The sequence below is a fragment of the Mytilus edulis genome, chromosome 4 (genome assembly GCF_963676685.1).
Source record: "Mytilus edulis chromosome 4, xbMytEdul2.2, whole genome shotgun sequence".
In the NCBI taxonomy this organism is placed as follows: domain Eukaryota; kingdom Metazoa; phylum Mollusca; class Bivalvia; order Mytilida; family Mytilidae; genus Mytilus; species Mytilus edulis.
In genome coordinates, this window is record NC_092347.1 from 75415259 (window position 1) to 75442975 (window position 27717).

The following is a 27717-nucleotide window of genomic DNA, read 5'->3' on the forward strand; positions in this document are numbered from 1 at the left end:
TTTAATGCTGGCTCTTCCGTCTTTATATGTATATTTTTGTTGTACACTTCTTCCTGGTAGAGCTTGTTCTAGTTTGGATTTCATGATCTCATTTAATTGAATGATGGTTTTATTCTTATCTCCATTGCTCATGTTTTCTATAAAATTATGTATTTCTTTTATGTCTCTATCACCACAATTTTAAGGATTTTTTCCGATGCATTTACCATTATTGGTCAGTTGGTAAGGTACAAGTTAACTGTGTAGGATTTGCCACATTTTCCTCTCATCTCTATAGTTTATTTGTACCATAACAGCTTTGGATCTGTCAGTTTCTATGTGAAATGTGGTTTCGCCTGCATTGCATTGAAATTCCTGAAAATAAGCAACTGTTGCATGATTCAGTAATTCAAACCGTGCTGCGTCTGCTCTTATGACTAATCCGCTATTCGTTTGCTTGTATTCCGTGCTTGTGGGGCGCTTAGTTGTTTCCACCCTTTTTATCAGTGCTTTATCTACACTAAGGAATAATCTTTTATGACTAATCCGCTATTCGTTTGCTTGTATTCCGTGCTTGTGGTGCGCTTAGTTGTTTCAACCCTTTTTATCAGTGCTTTATCTACACTAAGGAATAATCTTTTATGATATGTATTTTAGCATCTTCTTTCCAATCGCACGACGACTTGTATTTCAAAATTGCATTTTTCATTTTTAATATTTGTTGTCGGACTTGATAACTTTCTCTTACTACTGATCAGCAAAAGAATACGTCTTGGATAATCCCACTTTCGACTGTTAGTCACTGACCAGCAGTCCTTATTGAGAATTTATTATGTTTATGTCTATACACACACAAAGATAATGTTAATGCACAATTGTTTCCTTTTTATGGCTGATTTTTGGAATATTACTTTATTGTGTAATTACAATTATTTTGTATACACTACAGTATTTATAGTATAATGCCAGTATTATGAATGTTGCTTTTGATCTCTTTAAGCTATGTTCTTATTATCCTTGTTTCTTCAAGTAAACTCAGCATAGATACTAGGATAAGGATAGTTGAGTCCAATGCACTAGACTACGGTTGATCAGCCATAAGGTTTCTCGTGGATAATACCACTGTCGGTTGCAAATCACTGATCAATCGCACATTGTGCCCACTCGTAGCCTGAAGTTGTTATGAAAAGGGAGAGTCAATAATATTGTTAGTATTGCTTTTGAAGTTCTAGTTGATATAGGTTTTTAGAGTTGCAGCTTGTTTTTAAAAGATAAATCAGTGCATACTTGTACTTTTTTCCAATTTTGCGCAGCCAAACAAGAACTAGGAGAGTATATAGATGTACTCCTATCTTGTAGAGAGTAAAGTTATATTGATCTGCTAACCTTTTGTGGCGAAATTAATTTTTGTTTTTGGTAGTGGCTTAGGTCGACGGGTAATGATGGGGGTGCAACTGTCTGGATGTTTCTGTTTGATATTCCATTGTTAAATTTGGTAGGGAGGAGTTTCTATGAAGGTTATTTTACAGTTTTTATATGGACGAAGAAGTTCACGTATATTTTAAGTGGTGGTTTCAACGGTTTTGAAATATTATTCAAATGGAAGATTTTATGAGCTAAGTTTTTCTGTAGCCAGTGTAGTCCTTTAGCTGTTGTTCTGGACTTTGCACACCAAAATCAAATGTGATGTCCAATTCCTGGTTTGATTTGCTTCTCAATGTAGTTGCCCTTACCGTCTGCAAAGAGTTAACTTTTTGAAGGGAAGGGAGGGGGGCAGCGTACTCTGCCAAACTTTACTCCAATTTAAATTAGATATTCATGAGAGAATGAATACGAAATTTACTTATATCAGTATAAAAGGCTTTGAAGAAAGAGTTTTCCCCATAACTTAATTTATGACAAGTTTTAACCCGATTTTCCTACGGCCCATAACAATGGAAAACCGAAAATCGGCTATTTTTTTTTCAATTTTAAGTAAATCTTATGTAATCAGATGTATTTAAAATAAATTATATGTTTAAAATAATATGTGTGGTAACAATTGCTTTATATCACAATTTTTTCTTCTCTGTTTCAAGATGTCGTTTTCTTGTCTCGTCCGCTTTTTCGTAAACACTCTTTATGTGATCCCGAGCTTATAAATAATAGTTTTTACAGAGATATCCAAAAAATCTGTTCACGAATTGAGTAATCCGCTTTGCTAATAATGTTTATAGAGATATCCACAAATTTGTAGACGAAATGAGTAATCGCTCTTTGATAATAGTGGTCGGTCATTTACAAACGTATCAACCGTATCGTATACGTTGACGTATCCGCATCTACAGATATATATAAAAAAAATATTATGTGATCCCGAGCTTATAAATAAGGAAGTACACCACTAATTAATGGCCCCATTGCTTTCTATGTTAAATTCCTCAATTTCGAGTGGTCACAGCTCTTTTATCTTAAGTTCAAATCAAGTGACAATCATTACATGTCAAAGCAACACCTTCTGGTGTCCTGTACTGAAAAAATCAACATACCTTACATTGCATATAAGAAAGAACTGTTTCCCGGAACTTCGGATGTACCAAAACAGGTACTTCCGATCTGACAAAAAGGCAAAATGTACCCTCCTTTTTAAATTTCATGCCATTTTTTTATTATTCAAATTTATCAGTCAAAAATTGTTCTGCAATGATCACCAGTCATGCAGCTTTCATTTGATACCAAAATTAATAAAATATTCTAAATATATTGAAAGTTATGTCCATGCGTAGGAACTATTTTGTGTTAAATATGTACTACTTTCTGGTATGTGCTTTCTGGCCGGGCCTGAATTAGTGGTGTTACACCATAAGACCATGCTTCATTTAAAGAAAGAAACCAAAGTTATTGATATCTCTTCGAAACAATCAAACATATGATACACTTTCAATATTTGTGGTGTTTTGTGAACAAAATAAGGAGTTCTATCCACTACTTTGACATGCCCTTAAAAAGGAGCCAATGTAGGGCAGGTACACGAATATCGTACACAATCCTTTAACAATCTAGTTAAAAAATATTTCAAGATCTTATATGAATAAACACAAAAAAAATCAAATGTACTACTTATATACATGTAAGGAACATTGAATATTGTTTATTTGCGATTTGATCATAAAAGGTAGTAGAAAAGTACTGAGTATCACTCTATTTTTAATTAACAAGTTGGTTCTATGTGATAACAAGTTCATACACAAACAAACGATTTAACCGTATTCACTCCTATCATGGCTGTAAACTGTTCCAACTATTCGGAATATCTTTAAAAAACGTATATGATACGTTTGGTACGTCTTTAAATGACCGACCTCTAACAGTATGTGTGATGAGATATATTCACAAAGTTGTTGCCATATACATTTTCTGTGTCGTGAATTTTTTCACTGAATCTTATTTGTTTGTTTTTTGTGCTTTATGCTTTTTCAGATACATAGAAATCAAAACGAAATCAAAATCCGAACTCCGAGGAAAATTCTAAACGGAGAGTCCGTAGACAAATGGCAAAATCTAAAATACATTAAATAAATTAAATAAATGGATAACTGCTGACTCCTGACTTTATATAGGCATTTTCTTATGTCAAAAATAGAGATTAAACCTCGTTTTTCATAGCTATCCAAACCTCTCACTTGTATAAAAGTCGCATAAAATACCATTGTATTGACAACGATGTGTGAACAAAACAAGTGACATAAAAGGCATAAATGTCAAAAATACGGGTACAGCAGTAAACATTGTGTTATAATCTTAATCACCATAAAAAAACAAATATGTCAACAAAAAACAAAAAAGAAAAAAGCTCTCAAGCAAAAACGAAAGACAAGAATGCAAAAATCTATAGCACAATAACACAATGACGGGATGAACAAGTACGGAGCCACGAATAAATATTCTAAAAAGAAGAATTTTTAGTTTTTTTGTGTTGGATGTTTTTGGCTTGTTTTTGTGGCTTATTTTGTTTTTATTTTTACATCACTTGACCGAGGGGGTACTTGTTTTCTTTAAAATACAAATTCAACAAAGAATCTTGCAAAATATGTTTTATACATAATGTAGATATACACAACAGTTACATTCTGTTCAGTCAGTCATCAATAGTATTTACAATCATTTTTATACGAACAAAATAGATCCATTAGTTTTCATCGAGTCATTTGTATTCTGGATACGTCTGATTAAAACTTCGTGTCACCATGATCTAAATCCTGCCCACCTCCGTTGCCAACAGCGAGATGATATTCCTGACCTTTGCTTGGTTCATGTGTTTCATTTTCTTTTGAACAGCATGAACAGTTTAATTCTTTGTTAAATGTTGGGGATAACGGGAAATATGAACAACAATTTATTTTCTTAATATATTTTGTAACGTAAGGATATTCGTACATGACAGGTTTCATGGCTCCTCCTGATTTAGTGTATAAACTCTCGCGCCATTTAAGAATTCCACGCTCTTCTAATGTTCCTATAATAAAATAACTTAACAAATTAAGCAATATATGAATTGTTTAGATTTATGTTGATTGATATAGACATAACTGAAAATATGAAATTCATGTTCAAGATAAAGACTTGATAAAGAGCAAAGAACGAGTTGCCGTCAATAGATTTTTTTCCAAACAGTCTTGTTTCATAGATTATTTGACTTCCCATTCTATTTTTTTTTTTAATTATTCGAAGTTCCTATATGTCGACTTGTCGTTACTGAATTCTGTTTTTTAATTCATCCTCCTTTAATTCTTCCAATGATGAGATAATAAGGAAAGGATATAGTGCAAACAAAAGTTGGTTAGTCCGCTACATTTGTTTGTCGGTATTCCTTCAAATATAAGAACCTCACCAGATATTGTCATGTCTCTTCATATTTTTTTTTATTGCGTAGTTTGTTTAATATATGTTGTTGTCTCTATCAAATTCATTCGGGACACCACACAGCTTCTGAGCTCCATTTTAGTCGTCGAAGTCGTGTGAATTAGTTTCAGGATAACATGTGTCCTTGTGCAGCTGTTTCATTTATAATGTCACGTTGTTCGTATCATTGACTTATATTGTTTTATTTGGTCGACTGGATCTAAAGCTAAGGACGCACAAGTTTCTAAACAATAGTCGACACTGTATACAAATTGTCTTATTTACTTGGGAGATTATCAAAAGATGCTTTAATCACTTTTGAAACCTAAATTAGACACTGTATTTTTCATCATTATGATCCATAAACAATAGTTTAATGTCACCATTTTGTGTGCACTTTAATTATATAGAAATCGTGACTTTCATAACAGATTCTGAGACCTACCTGGAACCAAGTTATCCAGTATAAAGCCAAGTACTCCACCAACAAACATGGCTGTACCCAGTAAAACTTTTAAAACTTGATCTAAATCCTCAGATCCTGTAAAAGAAGTCGTCAGTTTTTCATAATACTTTTATGAATAATTGAATTCTGACAGTAAAACAGGGGGGTGCCCATAAAATAAGTAGATGTATTATGTGAACCTTTTTGATAATATTAAGAGTTACACATAGAGTATGTAAACATTCAGAGTTATCAGTCTTTGATAATATTATCTACACAGATATCCAAAAAATATGTAGACGAATATTTATCACTCTTTTGGTAACAATATCGGTAGACTTATTTTATATTCCTTTTTTCGGTAATTTATTTACAAAAATAAGCACGAAATATGTAGACTAAAAGAATTTTCACTCTTTTGGTATAAATATATTTACAGAGATATACACAAATTATGTAGATGCGAAGAGTGATCACTCTAATAAAACTAATATGAACAGAAGTTATAAAAAATTTTGAAAACTTATATGATAGAACGTCTTGCTGATAATATTTTAACAGATATCAACAAAATCTAAAGATGTATTGAGACAATAATAGAAACAGAGAAATTCACAATATCTTGTAGGTAATGTAAATTGAAGAAATAACGTTTTGTAAACGCTGAAATGATATAGAATCATATTCAAAACAGTGTAGCTGTGGCCATTGATTGACAACCTTAAAGTATCCCATTGACTGGGGCAGATTAGGTGAACGTGTGTCTGCAACGACAACTGCTCACTGCTTACTTATTATAGAATTTAAACTGTGGGGTCACCAAAGGTTCTTAACGCCTTTAATATTAAAATAGTTCGAAAAATTAATCAGGAATAACTTTATGTTTTGATTTATATTATTGATATAAATCAAAACATCGTGTTATTCCTGATTAGTTTTTCTAATTTCTTTATTTAGGTGTTGAGAACCTTTTGTTACCCCACAGTTTAAGTGCCTTTAACAAGTACATAGTGAGCAGCGGTTGTCACAGACAAACGTTCACATAATCTGCCCCAGTCAATGGGATAATTTAAGGTTGTCAATCAATGGCCACACCTATACTGTTTTGAATATGATTCTATAGAACCAACTGCATAACATGGGAATATGAAATCCAAATCTTAGGAGGCAGATAAGCAATGCATATCTATGTGTTCAACTACACGTATATGTGTCACAGACGTATTGTCAATAAACATTTGAATTTGAAATAGAATAAAAAAATGATATACTACGTATATAGTACATTTTCCTTATGTATGTTTCTTAGTCACTTATATAATTGCTGAAACACATTTATCAAAATCGAAGTTACTTTTTTTTCAATAAAAGAGGGATAACCCGGCGTGAATCCACTATGCACTACGTAATAATTGGAAGAGAAGTTTTTTAAGATTATTTCACAAATGTGTGAATATGTTAGATTATGGTTGCATTCATGTTTAGAAAAATCATTTAAGGCACTGTCGATCATTAAAAAAAATAACTAGCTTGTATATACCGGAAGTTCCAGTGATTAGCCTATGAGAACACGACGATCAAAATACTTACCGGTATCAATGGCATCTGTATTTTGACTCAACCATTGAGGAATCATTAATCCAAGGATCATAGATATAGCAAGAATTGTTAAATTTCTTGTGGATGAAAAATCTATAAACTGCAGAACTGAAATCCCAACAGCTGCAACCATACCAAAGACGATGGTTAATGTCCCGCCAATTATAGGATCTGGAATGAGTGTTAATACTGCACCAAATTTACCGATAATCCCACCAATGAGAAGTATTAAACCTGCAACCTGGAACACACGTCTGCTTGCTACCTGTAACACGGAATTAATCACCAACATTTTACTAATTTCAAGTAAATTTTCACCTTCACTAATTTCTTTTCACCCTACCGTTCAATAATGACATTACAACTGATGTTTAGGAATATTTACTTTTGGTGCAAACAGTTTAACTGTTTAATGTCAGGTGGCTTATTTTGCATGCATATTCGAGACGATAATATTTTAAATGACCTTTATTAGATATCTGTATACCCTGATTTATATACTAGAAGGACACCGAGTAAGATTTATAGGTGATTTATTTATTACAATTTATCAGTCCGCAGGGAGATCTGTTACCCAAATCGGACATATAACAGCAGAACACATTCATTTCAGCTACTTTGGTTTGATACTGACCAGTAAGTATTAATCAAATGGTTACTAGGAAATCCAAGTTTATATAGAATCTGATCCAGGTTCTTCTTCATGTATGTCCAGTTGCTGATTTTTTTTTACTGTATTATTATCTTTTTTCTCAGATACTTTTTGCTAAAATTTAAGGTTAACTGCTCTGATAGTCAGTTCACTGGGAACATTTATGATCTTATCTGTCTTTTGTTTATGGAAAAAAAGATAATACCTTCGTGATTCCAATGGCTCCAATATTTCCACTGTATGATGTAGTTGCATGTCCAGCACCAACCATACCTGATATAATACTGGAGAAACCTTCCGCGGCTATGCCTCGGTTAATTGCATGTGGTGGTGGTGGAGATGCATTAGATATGCGTGCTGCGGCGAAATAATCTCCAACTGATTCTATGACAGACGATAAAGTAGCACCTAACATCCCTACAAATCCTGCAGCCGACACGGTTGGAATTCCAAAACTGACTGAGAAAAAAAATGTTTTCTAGAATTAAATGTTTTGATATGTAGCTAACTGAGCCGAAAGGATACATTACAACATCTTGCATTTTAACGTTTTGGAAGATATTTAAGAACTAAATTATATAAACTAATATGAACATTTGACCTAAGCTCTCAAATGGACTCCGTCAGGAAAGAGACACACAAGCCGATCTGCGGGCGTGTATCACTTTGAGCAGAAATCTACAGCAGTTTTGCTACATATGGGGGCAGGCTTAGCATGAGGCAAAGTACAATGAAGAATGAAATACACTTGTGGAAACACATAATGGTCCAGTCCGAATAAAGCGGCTAGGTCAGTAAGTACATTTGGGTGAACATATTTGTAATTAATGTTGAGGGAGGAAATGAATTGAGATCCTGCTAAAAGTCTTCTAAACACTTTTTATATATCTACTAGAACACACCCGTGATATCGCGGGTCCGTGACTGATATATAACTATGCGTATGCCTTATTTTAGTATTGGTATTGTCATCTGATAAAGTCATGCCGATTATAACATGTATAAGGTGCACAGTTTTCTCTGCTTTCAAAATCTTTCTGTTTGAACCCGTCGACCTGGAACCTATCAATTATTGGTAATATTAATAATTTGGAAAACAAAAGGGCCTGGAATGGAGTATTTTTTACTCAACAGTATACAGCAAAATTCTAAATACACTGTTTGGTGGTGCACCTGTCAGATGCGGAACGTACAGATAAGGTAATAGGTAACAGGTGAATATACTATTGGTATCGGTGTCGGACTCGATCCGGAACTTCTTAATTATTGGCAATATTAATTACGTGGAAAACAAACGGGCCTAGAGTGGTGTAATTTTTAATCAACACCATTGTACCATATTAGTTATATATAAAGTTGAATTCTTTGATTCATCGTTTTTACGTGATGACGGCTGACAAATTGGACCTCGTAATTTTAGTATTATAGATACTTACAAGGCCGGGTATGGAAAGGAGAACCAATCAATCCTGCTTAAAGCCTTCTAAACACGTGGTGTTCACAATCTATACTTACAAGGGCATGGAAAGGAGAACCAATCAATCCTGCTTAAAGCTTTTTAAACACTTGGTGTTCACAATCTATACTTACAAGGGCATGGAAAGGAGAATCAATCAATCCTGCTTAAAGCCTTCTAAACACTTGGTGTTCACATTCAATCTATACTTACAAGGGTATGGAAAGGAGAACCAATCAAATTTATACTTACAAGGTAATGGAAAGGAGAACCAATCAAATTTATACTTACAAGGTAATGGAAAGGAGAACCAATCAATGTCTGATACAACATCAAGTCGTGAATCTGTTCTAGCTTTGTATGCTGGTGATTTAGGGTCATTTGTTAAAGTATCCGTCACTGTCAAAATATAGGACAGAAGCCAGCATATACCAACACTAAGAAGTACCTGTTTGATTGGTAAGTAAGAATCAATAAAAAGTCAATCTTTCAAATTAAACTGCTTAACAGTATAAAACTACAATGGTTTGTACCTACTTACTCCAATATTTTTTTTTTATTAATGGAAACATAGATATTATTTGTTTGGCCTCGTCAGAATGTTTATTTTATACGATCAGTAAAACTCTTATACGTTTTATGATTTTTTCATTAACTATAAAACTTTTTTTATAACAGTTCAATTATGTCAATCCCTTTAAATATTTTTTTTCAACAAATATGTGTTTAGAATTGAATTGATCAAGTTTCAACTTTTGTGCACTTTTATAAGTTAATACTGCACAGAATGACACTTACTAATGTAGCAAAGAAATATAAAAAAAAATATTTATATCAAATGCGCACTTAAAATATACTAGTACACACACTCATATATCGGTTTCTTTTTGGTGAATTATTTCGTAAGGTTTGCTGTTTCATTAAACCTTACCCTATATGTAATGTATATATTAGTAAGATTTGCTATAGTTGATATTACTAGTACTGTCTCATTTTGGAGTCTCTGGTGGAGAGTTATTTCATTGACAATCTGTTCACATTTATTCATATATTAAGTATGAAAATATGATTTTTCGATAAAAATCCTTCATTATCAATGCATAATCTCTATAATTGATAGTATGTTAATGTGTTGCATAAAATGTGTTGATACTAAAATATGTGTAATGCTATAATTTTCAATAATAGGCTATTCGGCTTTCTCAACCTCTGAGCGCTACGATACAGCCTATAGTGCTGAAAGTGGCGTTAAACACCAATAATCAATAAATAAATCCATCAATTGTCTCGGGAAAGGACTACTTATCTATGTAGGCTAAAAAAACAAACAACTTACTGGCATCAGTTGAAACACTGGATATCTGAACACGTAACATTTCTTCTTCAAACTAAAGCCAAGACAAGGAACTCGGACACGTCCAATAATCAAAGTGAAAAATCCAATTAAAACCAATGTCCTGTAAAAATAAAAGTGTATTTCAAAAACGAGTTCTAAAAGATGGAAATATTGTTGAGCTTTTTCTATTTGATACAATACTTATTTATATTCACCATTAAATAAGGTGGAGGCATATTGATGTTTAACAAGATAGAGTTCTGATCTTATTTCTGTACCAAACATGGAAAAAAAACAAGTTAATTACTTGAATATTTCAAATTATTCCCTAAAGTTTTGTTGTTTTGTTAGCAGAACAAATCATAAAAACTTTTAGTTTCTCGGAAATCCGTACAACGTAAGAACTACCGTTCGTCTGTTAAAGGAGTAGGTCCGGTAAGGACCCATTTTGGCCTCAAATGTCAGGTTCATCTGACGGAGATTTTGACCACTTTTTAAACACTTAAGTGTCTATTTTATTTGTTTCAAATAGTTAATGTGAAAGATTTTAACTGATTTAGTCATTAAAAACGACCCGATTCAAGCTTAAATATGAAAAATCTACCAAATATGCAGAAAAATGTCACTTTTCAGATGGTTTTTGTCAAAAATGAAAGTGGCCGTATCCGTGTTCATCCTCAACCTTTATATATGTTATGTATTGTCATAAAATACAACTTGCATTTCAATATTAAGGATGAACACGAATGCGGCCACTTCCGTTTTACACGAAAACCGTATTAAATTTAACTAAAATGCTAGAATTGTGAAGATTTCAGTAATTTAGCATGACTTAATGGTTCTAGTACCCGATATATGTGCATTGTATTGTCAAAAACAGCCCATATCTATGTAGTAGAAGCATTCTACTGTCCAATAAATAACCAAAAGTTTACATTTTAACAATTTTGTAAAACTGCTATATTTTGGGGCCAAAAAGGGGTCTTACTGGACCTACTCCTTTTTCAATCTAATCAAAATAACGATCTTTCTTAACTCTCATCGACAATCTAACATGGCCAAATGAGTATAGCGAAATCAGATATCAATATTTTAGATAGATCTTTATTCTCATTAACTAAATAACATAGTTACAGAGATGATAATATATACAATACAACATATTTTGCATGTGTGAAATATACATAAATAAATGTAGTTTAACCAGGAGGACAGACTTTCACTGATATATAGTTTATATTTTTCTAGTAAGACAATATTGACTGTAGTGAATACATTTTTAAATTTAAGAATATTAACGTTTGTACAACAATAGTGTGGTAAATATTTATATCGTTCTTTTTTGAAAAAAGGACAAGACATTATATAATGGAATTCATCGCCGATGTCAGCGGATTCACAAAGGTGACAGAGCCTCTCGGGTCTTTGAACATTTTGCCACCTTCCTGTCTCCACTGACAAACGGTGATTACCACATCTTAATTTACATAGTTTCAGTGCATTTTTTAAAGATAAAACTGAAAAATATTTTTCAAATTTAAGTTCTGTTTTGAATAATTTATAACATAGACCTTTTGAGGATTGATTTACATTTGCAAGCCATTCTTGTCTAAACTGATCTTTTAACTTTTGTTCAATACTTTTTTTTGAGATACAATCTTGATTTTGCCAAATGTTTGACATACCACAATTATCAAAAATACTTTTGATAAATAACAACCATTTGTTTTCAATTCCATACTTATTATAATTAATATATATCAACTTATATAACATTAACGAAATTTTGTTATCAAATGTGTTATCAAGAAGGTTGCACCAAAATTTTATCATCCGTAATTTAACGTATAAAGAAATCGGATATCTTCCCAATTCCCCGTAAACCATAAAATTTGGGGTCGATCTTTTTAATTAGATTGTTGAGTTTTTTGCTGTCGTAGTTGGTATTAACGAAGATGTGGATAGAGGTTTTCAGATTAGATAATAATGAGAAAAAGTATAAAGAATAGTGAAAAATGAAAAATGGGTCACAAAATAAAGACTAGAGAACAACGAGGACCTACAATATACAGAAAAGAGAATAATGGAAAAAATAATAGAGAAACATGACATAAAAATTAAAGAATACAAAAATGAAGGACTTCCTATCAAGATCTTAATTAATGAAGAGTTCATATAAAACACAATTCATATCAAGATTCAACTTACAATATTGCTATTCCCCAGTGTGTCCTGTTGAAATCTGCCGCGACAGCAGTGAGTGACAGTCCTATTAATGATATGGTGGGAGCTATTGTTAGAGGTCCAATGTATTTCAGCAGAAGCCCCATAATGCCAGTACATCCCAGAATCACTTGAATCAATGATGCAAGCATCAAGTTTCCCTGAATCTGCAAAATAACATGCACCTTGTATTATCTTGGTTTTCATGAAATGCATGATAATGATTTTTTTCTTCAAACGAGGTTTCGGCTGTCTCCTGTTTCATCTTAAACAAAAATAACTGTCAAAAGTTCTCAAATTTATTTGGTTTATAAGAAAGTTCGTACATTTAGTTAGACATGTAAAAGCTAAATTAGATGTAAAATCGAAGATGAAAATAATACATACTGGTCAGTATTCATTTATTTATTAGATGAGTTATGTAATCGAAATGTCGAACCGTTTTATAGCTGTCAAAGAAGACAAATCACATTAGAAATTAAAACAAATAAATAATTACAGGCCAATGAAGTCAATGAAGTCATTTTGTTCGTTAAAGTTTCGAATTTTGAGTCAATGAAATATTTTCAATTCAATTGTCAAGTTCACTGATATATCTGACATGTTAAAAATAATTAAAAAAAAATAACAATTATTGATCGAAAGAATTAAACGTTGATCATTCAGTCTCTCTCTGGTATGCAACTAAAAAAAAATAACAATTATTGATCGAAAGAATTAAACGTTGATCATGCAGTCTCTCTCTGGTATACAACTAACATAGTTTAGATAAACTTTTCTTCAAATCTATGGGGTTAATCTGGACACAACTACTAACACCATCACTATCCATACAAACCTCTCTTAGTCTGCTCTGCCACAATTCATCTTTCTGATCCTGGTTCATAAAAGTCGTACTATTTGTCCCATTTGCTGATGGAACTGAAATAATAATTTCATAAAATATAAACCGTGTTTGTATTTCTCTAGATAATATAAGAAGATGTGGTATGACTACCAATAAGAAAAGTAAACAAGTATAGGTCAAAGCACGGTCTTCAAAACGGTCTGCAATGTATTGTTTATCATGGATGTTTTTGTTTTTTTTATATTTGGGTTTATGTTGCTTAGTCTTTAGTCTTTATGTAATGCCTTGTGGACTTGTTCGTCTTTTCGCTGTGTTTCGTTTCTTGTCAGTGCGTTGATTGTTACTTGTTGAATGTTCTCTTGGTATCTTCCGCCCTAGGCTCTTTTTTACTTTAATATGCATTGACATTTTCTGCGGTTGGCATATCGCATAACAACACTTTAATTCTATAATACAATTCTTACTTTCAAGACTTGTTGGACATTTCCATTTTTCTAAAGACATCATGGCAACAATTGGAGCAATAAAAACATGCGATCCTCCTTGTATTATTCCTAATCTGCAAAAGGAAACATGCAGCCATGAATTGTAAACATAAAAAACCATGCACTACGTTATTCATGTATGTGCAATTAATTATGAAAATATATTTTCGTAGATAGTAGCAAACACGGTGGCAATGGATTCGCATAAACTGCCAAACGTTTAATTTTAACTCTTTATTGTCAAGACAAGAATATTTTTTTAAGAATTGATATTTAGTTAAATTTTTAATATTTCCCTGTTCATCTTCAGTTATACAGCTGTTCTAGTTCTTTGGTAATCGTTCTTCGTGATAAAATGTGTACCCTCTTATTTTTACGACGAGTCATTTTAACTCTGACAAAATGTTCAATCAAATGTGTATGTTATGCTGTTATCTACTGCTGAAACAAAATAACAATTCTGTTTTGCTCATTGTTGAAAGTCTTCATGGTTATTTAAATCACATTCCTTATATTTATGAAGTATGCCCGAAACTAAACATGAGCAAATGCATTTTTTCATTCCAAGTTGAAGTCAATCATTATTGAATTATGAAATAAAGTAATTATAAGAACGGAAAGCTTTTAATCGTGTAGCGATTTTATTGGGCATAAAAGCATTGACCTTAGCAAATTTTGCTTATAGTGCTAGAGGTTGTAATGAATTTGGTTGTCATATTCCTTACCGACTTTAAAATATACCAGATTAGTCCATACATAAGTTTTAAGCGTAATAAACATTAGTTTCTGCATCATGATGTCATAAACATGTAATTTTATATACTGCATTTATCATCCTTTATCGTGAAATAAGGATTGAATGACCCCCTCTAAATCCAATGTAGTACAGCATTGGCATCAATCATAATATCTTGGTAAAAACTATAGATACCGTGAATCGATCGGACTAACGCACTAATGTGGAGTCAACCAGCAGATTTTAAGATTATTTCTTAAATGTTAATGATATTCATTTTTTAATAACTTTAGTTCTTTCATTTTAATATAATCACATTTTTTTTCATGTGTCTTTTAATTGTTTTACTAATATATGATATGACGATTCATCTCAATCGGCGTTAATGGGAAAAGTATAATCCAAAGGTCCTTATTCTTGTTTCCTGTATGAATCAGATAAAGAAAAGGAAAAAAACCCCAAAAAATTGATATTAACGAAGAGTACGAACAAATGTATACTATACACATGGAAAAAAGTATTGCAACACCTTGATTTTTTAAAACTTGAAAAATCAGCCTCTTTTTGTGGATGAAATATAATAAAATATTTGTATAATATTATTGAAACATAGTTTATGATAACATTGGCATTCAAACGAACAAAAAATGTTTGAAAAAAATGATTTATATAACCACAATTTTAATAACAAAATGAAGTGTTTTTTGTACAAAAAACTGCATTTTACAACTTTTACTGTAGTCGAACTTTGCAATGTCAGACATTTCAAAATTAATCTTCAGATGACTGTTCACATCATGGTTGATCGTTATACGCCAAAGAATTAGTACTTTGTGCGCAGCCTCCATTCAAACTGATAACCGCGTCTAAACGTCTTCTGATTCCTGCCAGAAATCGACTAATTTGTTGCTAAGGTAGCAGCAACCATTTCTGATGAAGGGCATTGTTTATTTCATGATGTGTTTGAACTGGGGTGTCCTTTCGCGCACTTTCCGCCCAATAGTGTCCCATATATGCTCGATATGGTTCAAATTCGGGCTACGATCGGGCCAAGGAAGATGAAACGAATTCCATTGAAACAACGGATCTTCCTCCACGATGCTTATTTCCAACTTTGGCGAGCTCTGCACTACATTCGATACGGGAAACTGTGTGTCTGTTCGTAAGCAAAGGTCTCCGAAATGGTCTTATCGCACGATAACCAGTAGCGATGAGTCGATCTCGAACAGTTCTTGTAAAAAGGCTCTTGTATGCCCACCACTCTTTTTTTAGGATTGTCTTGTATGCAATGGGTTTCCTTCTGACCAACCTTCATTATGCTTGATTTTCCCTAGCAAATGGTATAGGGGATCTTCATTATCTTGGAAGGTCTTTAACATCGTTTATTGCCTGATTTTTATTCTCAAAACGACTTATAGTGGAATGGTGATGACCAACAATAAGTGCAGTTGTTACAGCGACATCCCTGCTTCTCTCATGCTGATAATCTGCCATCTTGCTGCAGTTAAGAGTTGTCAAGGACCCATTACAAGGTGTGAATCATATATAACTTTAAAAACTTGGTTATTTAAAGTGTTGAAAACAATGAGGATAAAAACATCTGTTTTGCTGTGTACGGGTACAGTAGCTGCATGTGCAGATAAAAACTTATCGAGTCGATATTTATTGATTAAACTCAGGAGATACTTAAATAATTATTAACTAGTTCTATTTTACCAAATTATATCACAAAAAATAAAGAGTATTTTTTTAATTTTAATTTCAATTTGGTGTTGCAATACTTTTTTCCATGTGTATATATAATTAATTATCAAAGGTACCAAGATTATAATTTATTACGACAGACGCGCTTTTCATCTACATAAGACTCACCAGTGACGCTCGGATAAAAAAAGTTATAATAAAGCCAAGCGAGTACAAAGTGGAAGAGCATTGGGGACCAAACTTTCAAAATAGTACTTACCTTACCCCAAACGTTGTTTGTAAAAGTGTAGCAAGTCCACACATGAACATTGAGATACTTAAAAGTTGGGCTATGACATTAGCTTTTTCCTGTGCTGGAAATAAGTCGGTACATAGCTGGTCCCCAAGAATAAACGGTATGGACAATGTACTTCCAATACATAATATAGCTTGCTGAAAAAAGACAAAAAAAACAACATTACAATAAATTGGTGTTTTGTGTTGTAATTGCAAACGTTCGTCGCTATCAACAACCAGAACAATTAAGGAATTATATATTTTCTTTAGAGGAGAATGGATGCTATAGTAAAACAGATAACACGGTCAAGATAAGTTCCATACATCGAGAACACTGTAGTAAATATCTTCATGGTGTAATGGCTCTATTTACCAATATGGAGAAGCCATGCACATATTCCGATCTGTCAGACCTTTTTTTTTGTCGATTCTTTAATTTTTCAATGTGTTGAATAAAAATAAAATCGTTTGTCACACTTTTTCTCAGGAACTACTGAACTGATAGGGTTCATACTTGGTCAACAGCTTGACGATATTGACAGAAAATGTCTTCACGTGAGCACTCTTCCGGTCTGCCATGCAAACACATCCAATACACGCTGTTTGGCGATACTTTAAATTATAAATTCTTTGTCTAAATGACTTGGTCACCATATATTGCTGATTTTTAGGCTATGAACAGCTAATTTCTTTCGATTCGTTTACATTTCAGTTTTTAAGTCATTAATTGTGTAAAGTAGTCCGGTAAAATAAGAATATATACGATAAGGGTACGTCTAATAATAAAAGTCTAAAGTCAAGACTTAAGTCAATCATCTATGATAAAAATCTTCAAAAGTTCTCGAAACGTGTAAACAAAAGTCATCTTACATGTTTACATACAAAAATTATAGACAATTTGCTATCTTTGGGTTGACATAAATAGCAGGAGTTGGTAACAAACAAAAACTATGTCAAATAAACAGATCTGTAACTGTATAAGAGTGTTTTATATGTTATGATATCATTTCCTAATCGGATGCTCAAATACACTTAGATAACCGAATTGATAATTTGACCATTTTAACATCCTGTTTCAGTGTGATATGTACATTATATAACTGGTCGAAAAAGGACAGCGTTTAGTTTTTAAATTTGTTCTAGAAAATTACACTAGAACTTTTGGACACTTTTGGTGTACTATAATACATTTTACAAGGCAGAGATCAATAATTTGAAGGCGGAAGACAATTTTGAAAATTAGTAGAAAAAGGTAGATAATTAAAACTTCGAATTAACACATGCGAGACATCGACTTACAAATATTATCAAAATTGGTTATCGCATTTTACCCCGTACCTCGTTTATTTGAATCATAGGATAAAATTGTTTCAGCTAGAAAAGGTTGTTAGGAAAGCATGGTTCGATCAAGATGTAGAGAAGAGATAAGTCTAATTCGAGTCAAAACATAACATGTGAATGTCTGTAGTGTTTTTAAATCGCACTTTAATGTTATAAATTATGTTTTATGTTTACTCTTGTAGATAGAAATATCTGACAAGTTGGTATTGGACAGATATTAAATGTATTACTTGTTACACAATTCCACGAAGACCCACACCCTTTAAGAGCAAATATGTAGATCTATTCCGAGCATTATATAATAGTTAAACCTCAGTAAGAAGTATTATTTGAATCAGACTTTTTTGTTGAGAAAAAGGGATTATCTGCATGAGCGTGTAGGATTTTTTAAAACTTTTACTACCATAAAGTACTACCATTAAGTCTGAACTAAATTGCATCCGTAGTCTCGGCCATATTTACATTAACGGTACCAAAGTAACTGCACCAGATACGCATTTAAACGAATAAGCCTCTTAATTGATGCTCGAGGCTTCCATATTTTAAAATCCAAAACCTCATGGCATTTAGTAGCTGATCCTTAAGTCTAGAACCTGTGGTGTTACTAAGATTCCCTACGCAGTGTACGCACTATGTTGAAACTTATTATATTTGACAATAAATAAAAATAGTATGCATTGTTCATCGAATACCCAATGTTTACCACTTAATCTTGCTGATAAACCCTTTTGTTTTATTTAAATCACTATCAAGTTCCACAAGCATTACAGATAACTGACAAGTTGTATATCTATTTCTTAAACGTTTGAACGTTGAAATATGATGCAGATTTATTTTTCTACTTTATTTTTTTCGTTTATAATTCTTCATTATTTAAATTCAAGAAAAAAAGAGATATACAGTGAATGTTGAAATGTAAATATTAAAATAACAAACGACAAGATGTTTAACAGAATATGCACATGACATAAAATGTGTTTCAATTTTCTCGTGTTTGTATATACATTAGACCGTTGGTTTTCTTGCTTGAATTATTTTACAATTATAGTCATTTTGGGGCCATTTTATACTAGATGTTTGCTGTTTGGTTCGAGCTAATGCTCCGTGTTGTAGGCTGTACTTTGACAAATACTTGTTTACTTATAAGTTTTTACACATTGTGACTTGGATGGAGAGTTGTAGGCACTCATACCACATCTTCTTGTATCTAATTTAAGAAATTAGAGCCACAAAGAGATCAGAAGCAGTTGAACAGTTTTAAAAGAGCAATAGAAGGGAAAACAAATTTAAAAATTTGATTTCTTTTCTAAATATTTTCAATACATTTATGCTAGGCTTATGTAAAATAAATACTTTTGGTTAATTCTTACCTGTAATGCAAAAATAAAACACATATGAGGAGAAGGGACATCTTCAACATGAAAGAAAACGTCGTTATCCTGTGCACCCATGTTTGTTTTCTACCTGAACAGGTATTGATAGTTAATAAGGCCATGCTTATGTGAAGAACTGTTATATAGTTCAAACATAGGAATAACAAATATTTATGTCTCTAAGATAAATAACTTAATGTGAAAGACTTTTGATCTAAAGTTGACCATAGGGTGAAATTAGAAATAAAATGACAAAGCATAAAAATCCACAAAAGTTAACCGCGTTTATTCAAAGATCTATTGATATATAATGTGACTGACCTATTCAACGTTCAAGATGTACATAAATGTATAAATAGCTTGTATTGCTCTAAATGGGATAGAAAAACTAATTGTGTCAATCTATACATAATTCGTTCAAAATCCGTACCTATTAGCTTTTAGTATTAACCAATTGGGTCATTCTTTTTTCCAGCCTTTCACTCATATACGGCCAGGAAGACCATGCGTATACAAACACAACTTTTGCACGTAACTAATGCACCTTGACAGTTAAAGAAGACTTATGATGCAATAACCCTAATGTTGACAATTAGACATCCGTGTACTAAAAACAAAATACTTATATTACCAGGTATAGAAGTAAATACTTAACCTACTAGTACATGTTTTAAAACATGTCTTACTGTTAAGCAAATTGTTTTAAAAATTTATATTTGAGTAGTAATATTAATTCAGGTAGAAATATAGTGACAGAAAATTAAAGAGTAATGTGAAAGAAATTGACTGATTTATGTTGTCCTATTGTTAATTAAAATATGTTCGAAGAGATGGCAATATAAAAATTGGAACACAAGCATTGTGAAAGTAGATTTGGTCATATTTATTGATATCTAAGGCTTAATCATGCTAGGCAATGTAATTAGTCAGTTTAGGAAAAGATTGTTAAACTGACTTGTTAATATTCAGAAGATAGGAATCCGGATCCATTTTCTGATTATGATAGGTCTCTAACAGAAAACGTAATGGATATTTATAGCTTCGTTTGTATTGCGTTGAATTTATCTTAAATTTTTATACTAAAGCCTCAGACTAAAACCATAACATATGATAAGAAACTGTTAAAGTCATTCTGATTTTATCTTCGTGAGATTCTAAACTAATGTGATGTGTTTTATTATAAAACTGACCAAATCCTCATAAAAAAGTAGCGGTTTGTGATCATTTCATTGGTTCGTACTTCTATCTCACTGTCTGGTTCGTTGTTCTATCTTTTAAACGTCCCCTTTCTATAACAGTTATTAAAAGTTGATTTCAAAATGAATCTATTTTATATCTACTTTTTTTTTATATCTAAATGGCATGTGGTGTTTCCTTCTGCAAACAGATATTAGTATCTGCATGAATGAAATTGGGATAGCAATTGTACTTTCGATTCCTCCTAAATGTTAAGGTGGATTTACAAAATTTTTATTTCTTTTGAAATACTAAGGCTTTTCTACATCAGGCATAGATTACCTTAGCTGTATTTGGAAACACTTTTAGGAATTTTGGATCTCTATGCTCTTCAACTTCGTACTTTATTTGGCTTTTTTAACATTTTTTTGATTCGAGCGTCACTGATGAGTCTTTTGTAGACGAAACGCGCGTCTGGCGTATATATAAAATTTAATCCTGGTATCTATGATGAGTTTATTTACAACCACTGGGTCGATGCCACTGCTGGTGGAGATTTATTTCCCCCGAGGGTATCACAAGCCCAGTAGTTAGCACTTTTTGTGCTGACATGAATTATCATTGATATTGTTATATTTATAAATTAACTGTTTACAAAATTTTAAATTTTTGAAATACTAAGGCTTTTCTACCTCAGGCATAGATTACCTTAGCTGTATTTGGAAACACTTTTATGAATGTTGGATCTCTATGCTCTTTAACTTCGTACTTTATTTGGCTTTTTTAACATTTTTGGGATTCGAGCGTCACTGATGAGTCTTTTGTAGATGAAACGCGCGTCTGGCGTATATATAAAATTTAGTCCTGGTATCTATGATGAGTTTATTTTCAATGAAATTACAGAATCATCAAACATTAAGCAACAGTATATTTTAAAATTAATAATCCGAAAATAGTTCTAAACCGGTCATGTCTCTTAAACCAGTGAATGGATTTCATTTGAAATTTTACTCTAATTTGTTTCCTTTTCTCATTTTTTGTCAGAATGATTTTTAGGGTCCACTATGGCATAGCATGTAACTTTTCATATCTATATGAAAGGAATCTCCTTTAGGGTCCACTATGGCATAGCATGTAACTTGTCATATCTATATGAAAGGAATCTCCTTTAGGGTCCACTATGGCATAGCATGTAACTTGTCATATCTATATGAAAGGAATCTCCTTTAGGGTCCACTATGGCATAGCATGTAACTTGTCATATCTATATGAAAGGAATCTCCTTTAGGGTCCACTATGGCATAGCATGTAACTTGTCATATCTATATGAAAGGAATCTTCTTTAGGGTCAACTATGGCATAGCATGTAACTTGTCATATCTATTTGAAAGGTATCTCCTTTAGGGTCCACTATGGCATAGCATGTAACTTGTCATATCTATATGTAACTTGTCATATCTATATGAAAGGAATCTCCTTTTAACCCATCGATTGGATTTCCATACTACTACTACTCTTATAATATTTTTGGAGCATAGTATGTTCAACTTAGTTCGTCCATTATACTTAATGTGCTAAATTAAAGTAATACATACGTAAAAAGTGAATTAGTCAACGAAACATATGATAAATGAAAATAGTATGTTATGAAATGTGAAAATACCTGTAAAGCGAACACAACACACATGTGAGGAGCTGGTGTATCTTCAACTCCATATATAACAGTAGATTTCTCATCTACGCCAAGTTCATCCGAGTCAGCATCTAGTCTGTCGTCCTCAAAGTTATGATTGTCCATCACTCTTGCCTTGTAAATCCTGGGGATATTTATGTAAGTATATATATCATCATTCAATCACCAAGCCTTACACAGAAAATAATATTTCCGGAGGATGGACAATTTACTTCGTTTCAGATAGTCTATTTAAAAATTTGTTAAATCTTAGTAAATTGACATTGTATTGATTGTTTTGTTTGTAAATATTTTCTGAATGTAGCCGATATTCTAGATAACGTTGTATCTGTAGTCATTTTGTTCATCGTTGAATAATTCATTTTACATATAGTCGCGATCTAAAAAAAAAAAACAAGTATTTTTGTATAAATTCTCAGAGATTTTTTTAGATTTTTTGTTCTATATAATCTTATTATTTAAAAGAAATACAGATCTTTTCGGTGATTTCTTTCAATAAATGTCATAAAGCTTTAATAATTATTTCAAAAGCAGGCTGCATGCGTCTTGGTTTGATGTCTTTATATGGTTGTATGGAGTTACTCCTTTACAGAACGACGTGTCTTTTAAGCTGGGGTCACACATTCACGATTTTTACTGCCGTCCTTGATAGGACCATTCCCGATTAACATTTGTCAAAAGTCTGATCAAGATCCTGTGAATCGTGGATGGAAATCCGATTTGTATATTTCGCCAGGTAAAATTCGACCGAGTCTGTCACGACTGCGTCCCGATTCTACCGAGTGTAACCCGACAGAGATCAGAAAGTGACAAGACAGTGAACCGACGCTGACGGAAGTTATCCGTTCGAAAACTGTCGGCATACTCGGGATGATCAGGTACTGTCGGAACGTAATCCTATCACGGTCCGCTCTATCGCATTGCAAACGGCTTTGTCTGGTCTCAGTCGTATTGTATTCTGTTATTGTCGGGACTTCTCCAGATCATTCCCGTTCCACAGGACACCGTCCCGAATACACAGAACATTGCTAGGAATTCGATCCGATACAGCAGAATCTGTCACGACATAGGCACGATTGTAATCCGATAAGACAAAATCGGCTGAGTTTCCCCGAATGTTACGGGACGCACCTAACTGTCGGGGTGCTTTGCCGAACTATTCGGACCCTTCCCGACCAGTAGGAATCTGTTACGAACTAAAACGACTGCGTTCAGACAATAATAGGACATTCCAGATAATTGAGGATACTAATCCGACTTTTGCACTTTTCGTGTCGTATCGCTGTCTGATCTCAAACGTGAGCAATAATCGGCAATGTGTGAACCCCGCATTAAAGAAATCACTCAGACGATACCTAGTTTAAAAAAAAAAGTAAAATGTCGAACTTTCATTAACAAATCAAAAGAAGCAAAACTTTGATATATTCATGTATATATTCGGATAAAAAAAAATGTATTGACACTGTATTGGAAATACGAAACGAACTTGTTTTATTTGGATTCGACTCACATGCATATATAAGTACACACTTGAGAGCTTTTTATACCGAACATAAATATATAACATAAAAGAGAAGAGATTTTAAAAGTACCTTTAATATATCAAAATATATAAATACAGAACATGCATATTCAGATACATGAAAAGCGCTATCAAAAGTTTTTAAAGAACATATAAGCATGCTTTAACTGAAGCATGCCTAAAATCTAATCACAACTATATTTTTCGCATAACTAAGAATTCAAAAAAGCTATTTAAAGGCACAACTAACAAGAATGTGGCCATAGAACACGGATGCCCCACTCGCACTTTCATTTCCTATGTTCAGTGGACCGTGAAATTTGGGTAAAAACTCTATTTTGGCATTAAAATTAGAAAGATCATATCATAGTGAACATGCATACAAAGTTACAAGTTGATTGGACTTCAACTTCATCAAAAACTACCTTGACCAAAAACTTTAACCTGAAGCGGGTCAGACGGACGAACGGACGGACAGACGGACGAACGGACGCACAGACCAGAAAACATAATGCCCCTCTACTATCGTAGGTGGGGCATAACAATTCGTATTGTCGGTTTTCTTTCGTGTTGTATGTACATTAGACCATTTTGAAGTTCTATGAATTATATCAAATCAGAATGTTCCTCTGGTATCTTTCGCCCCTTTAGTTTAACTACGACGTATACATTTTTTTTTTAATTTGCCTGTTATCTTGAAACTAATTCCTCCATAGATAAATAGATAGAAATTTCCATTATAGTTATGGCATGTTCCTTTTTTGCTGAGATGCAACGAAAAAATAATACAAAAAAACGTTAATTTGATTGACCTCAACCAGCTTCAGGAGACGATATTGTCACAGAACAATTGGCTATCGTTGATGACTTTCAAAAGAAAAAAATCGTAAGGGTTCCGCGGAACGCAGTGTCTCGCCTACTTTATGAAGCTTATAAATGTTAACTGGCAGAAAAATAATAAGTCCATTTATAAGTAAAATACGGATAAACAGGATTTCATTTTACAAAATTTATTTCCGGATACTAATTTATGATCATAAACAACCTTCTGTCCAAGTTTGGTAGAAATCCGGGATAGTTTAAGAAAGTTATAAAAATTGCAATGTTTTAACCACAGAGCAAATTTAATGTTAACTGGCAAAAACTAAGTCTATTTATAATGCCTGCGTCACACTGTCCCGAATTTTACGCCGATGGCAACACGATTGTGGAAATTTTCAAAATCGGGACTGATCGTATCCAGATCGGTCTATTCGTAGTGCCCATCGGCCACCTTTTCTAGCCTTCGGGGACAATTTCGGGAAGGATTCTAAATTTTTTAACATGTTAAAAAATCCACGAAGGTGCGTCCGATGTTGAGGGTTCGTATTGTGTTCGTATCACCATCCTTACCATCGTAATGTCACCGGGAATGAATCTTTGAACATCGTATTGCATTCGTGTTTCCATCGTTTCCATCGGGCAGTTATGACATTACGATGTCTACACGAATGAATCACGAAGCTACCCGAAGGTCTAACGATGGCAACACGACTTCGTGAAGACCTCGTAATCCCGTCTTGTTGCCATCGAATAAAAGTACGAAGGCGACAAGATGGAACTACGACGGCAATAAATCCAGCTAAATGTAAGTTAATTTTCGCGCTAAAATACATTTAAAGTGCCATGCGCAATATGCACTGGTCAGTTTAATACGACAGTTAAGAAAGACGTTCACAAATCATGGAGCTCATATCAGATGATTCTATGAGAACAAGAAAGGCGACAGCATTGTTTCTAGTAATTCAAATGAAACAAGAAGAGCAGCTATTACAGGCTCAGGATTTACTTTTACAGGTAAAATATTATTTTTTGTCAATTTTTCATATCAAGTCACATAATGAAAATCATAAACGCGCCTAGTACACCAACACTGCAGGTACACGTATATAGGGAAACCAACTTTTTCTTCATTATTCTGATTTTTTATGTATCGTCTGAGTTGTTGTCACACGAATGTTTACTCCAAAACCATTTTGTTTTCTATATGTCATCTTTTGCCGCATTTGTTGCTTTCCCCACATCCTTCCTTTTGTCTATAGTATTATGATATTCTCCTGGAAAGAGCTCTTTTTGAATAAAAGGGATTAACGAACCCATTACCTTACCTTTAAGATAGATCAGTAAACATGGGCATAATTATGGGTGATTATTCAGACTACTGCACACATTTTACAGTTCAAACAAGGCAATGCCAAGCGTGGCATCCCCTCGTATGTAACATATTGGGGACAAATATGGACACTATATTTGTATATGACACATGCAGAAAATGGTAAATTGAATATGCATATTTGATACATAAACTTTTTTTTTAGAAATCAACCAAAACATTCAGTAACTTGAAAAACCTTTAATATTGTCTTTAGAACCAGTAGGTAAAAGAATGAGCAACCAATTTCCTGTGTATTATGCTATTCCAAGGAGAAAAAATAAGTCCATCTGCATGACCTTGACTTTTAGCCTTAAACGTAAAAAAAAAGTCAGATCATTACAAGGAGGAACAATATACCAAATGTGGTTAGTCTTTTGAAGCATATATATATTGGTTTTAGAGTGTCCACAAGGGTTATATTGCCTTGTATTACAACTGTCACTGTGACCTTGACCTTTGAACTTTAAAGTCAATAGCGCTTAAGAAATTAAATGTCCAATATAATATATATTCAATATTGATCAAACAATTTAAAACGCGTGATGCCTTCGGCATATAATTTAAATGCATCGTAAGCTGTACACAACGTCTTTTATACATCGTATGGCCATCGCGCCATCATCGTAATTCATCGTGTAGCCTTCGTAATCCATCGTGTAGCCTTCGTGATCCATCGTGTAGGATTCGGCTGGGATATGAAGCTTAAATACCCGTCTTCGGTTAACCTTCGTATGTCCATCTTTTGCTATCGTATATAATTTCGGCACCATCGTATAGACTTCGTTATTCATCGTACTTGCTTCGGTAACGTTTTAGTATAATAACGAGATCGGGACCAACTTCGTACGAACTTACAATTTTCGCATTCGGGTGTCCATCGAATATAAAAATCGGGACAGTGTGACGCAGGCATAAGCAAAATACGGATAAACAGGATTTTTTTTTATAAAATTTATTTCAGGATTCTATCTTATGTACATTAACAAGCTTAGAACTGTCCAAATTTGGTAGAAATCCAGCATAAAGTAAATAAGTTATTAAAATTTCAAAAACTTTAACCACTGATTGAAAATTTGTGGACGCTGCCGACGACGACGGAATGTAGGATCGCTATATGTCTCCTTTTTCGCCAATAGTCGAAGGCTCGGCAAAAGCGATGAACAATATCTAAATGGCAACAGAGAATATTGCGTTTTCAATAATATACAAAACACTAACCATTTTCACCTGAAAAATCTCATTTTTTTTGGTCATACTATTTGACATCCTGAACTACCTGAATCTCTATCTTGCATTAAGTGGGATAAGCCGAGATTTTCTCAGACATAGCAGATACGCTGAGCAATTTTCAGGTTGTATATGTTTTCTTAGCTTCTTGAGAAAAACATGAATTATCTCATATTTCCATTAAAGTGATTTAAATTTGGATTAAACTCGAATAATGAAAAGAAACCTAAATCTTCTTTAAATAAACCGGAAAAACTGATTTTCTCGCTGATATTACAATTAAATCTTTAAATACCTTACAAAAGGAAATGACAAACCCTTTCACATCAAAATATAATTGTCTAGTAGGAAAACACATAGATCTACCTTTGAACAATACTAAATTAATTTGAATCTTGCATAATTAAGATACAAATCGCATCTTTCATAGTATAAAAGTTTCTCAAAAATGCTTATTAACTGGCACAATAAAACTATACTTCAAATTCAAATAATGGTACAAAGTTTTCAAATTGATTTGTTCAGCTAGCAAGCAAGCTAATCAAAGATATTACCTTTACCTACACACTCAA

The 27717-nt window shown here is 32.9% G+C and overlaps 1 protein-coding gene across 3 annotated transcripts; it reads right to left on the minus strand.

Annotated features, from left to right (window-relative positions):
- Positions 1 to 4037: 4037 nt before the first annotated feature.
- LOC139520538 (solute carrier family 23 member 2-like) lies at positions 4038 to 27717 on the minus strand. 3 transcript variants are annotated; one of them, XM_071313266.1, is made up of 12 exons: positions 27700 to 27717; positions 22173 to 22326; positions 16603 to 16775; positions 13883 to 13977; positions 13410 to 13492; positions 12557 to 12738; positions 10349 to 10469; positions 9304 to 9460; positions 7762 to 8015; positions 6896 to 7169; positions 5306 to 5401; positions 4038 to 4474 (listed from the first exon to the last, which is right to left on the minus strand). In XM_071313266.1, exons 2-12 carry the CDS (start codon positions 22305 to 22307, stop codon positions 4188 to 4190), a joined length of 1857 nt encoding a protein of 618 aa, XP_071169367.1. In that variant the 5' UTR covers positions 22308 to 22326; positions 27700 to 27717; the 3' UTR covers positions 4038 to 4187. The 3 variants fall into 3 exon arrangements, with proteins under 3 accessions (XP_071169367.1, XP_071169366.1, XP_071169368.1); XM_071313265.1 differs by lacking the exon at positions 27700 to 27717 and having other exon boundaries at positions 22173 to 22565; XM_071313267.1 differs by lacking the exons at positions 22173 to 22326; positions 27700 to 27717 and adding an exon at positions 19331 to 19441.

Bases quoted from the DNA above. Each gene is read 5' to 3' on its own strand.
- LOC139520538 (XM_071313266.1), bottom strand. From the start codon at position 22,307: ATGGACAATCATAACTTTGAGGACGACAGACTAGATGCTGACTCGGAT. The intron at 13,978-16,602 runs GTAAGTACTATT...TTCCTTTTGCAG, and splicing joins CAAACAACGTTTGGGGTAAG to ATTAGGAATAATACAAGGAG. The intron at 12,739-13,409 runs GTTTGTATGGAT...GTTATTTTGCAG, and splicing joins GGCAGAGCAGACTAAGAGAG to ATTCAGGGAAACTTGATGCT.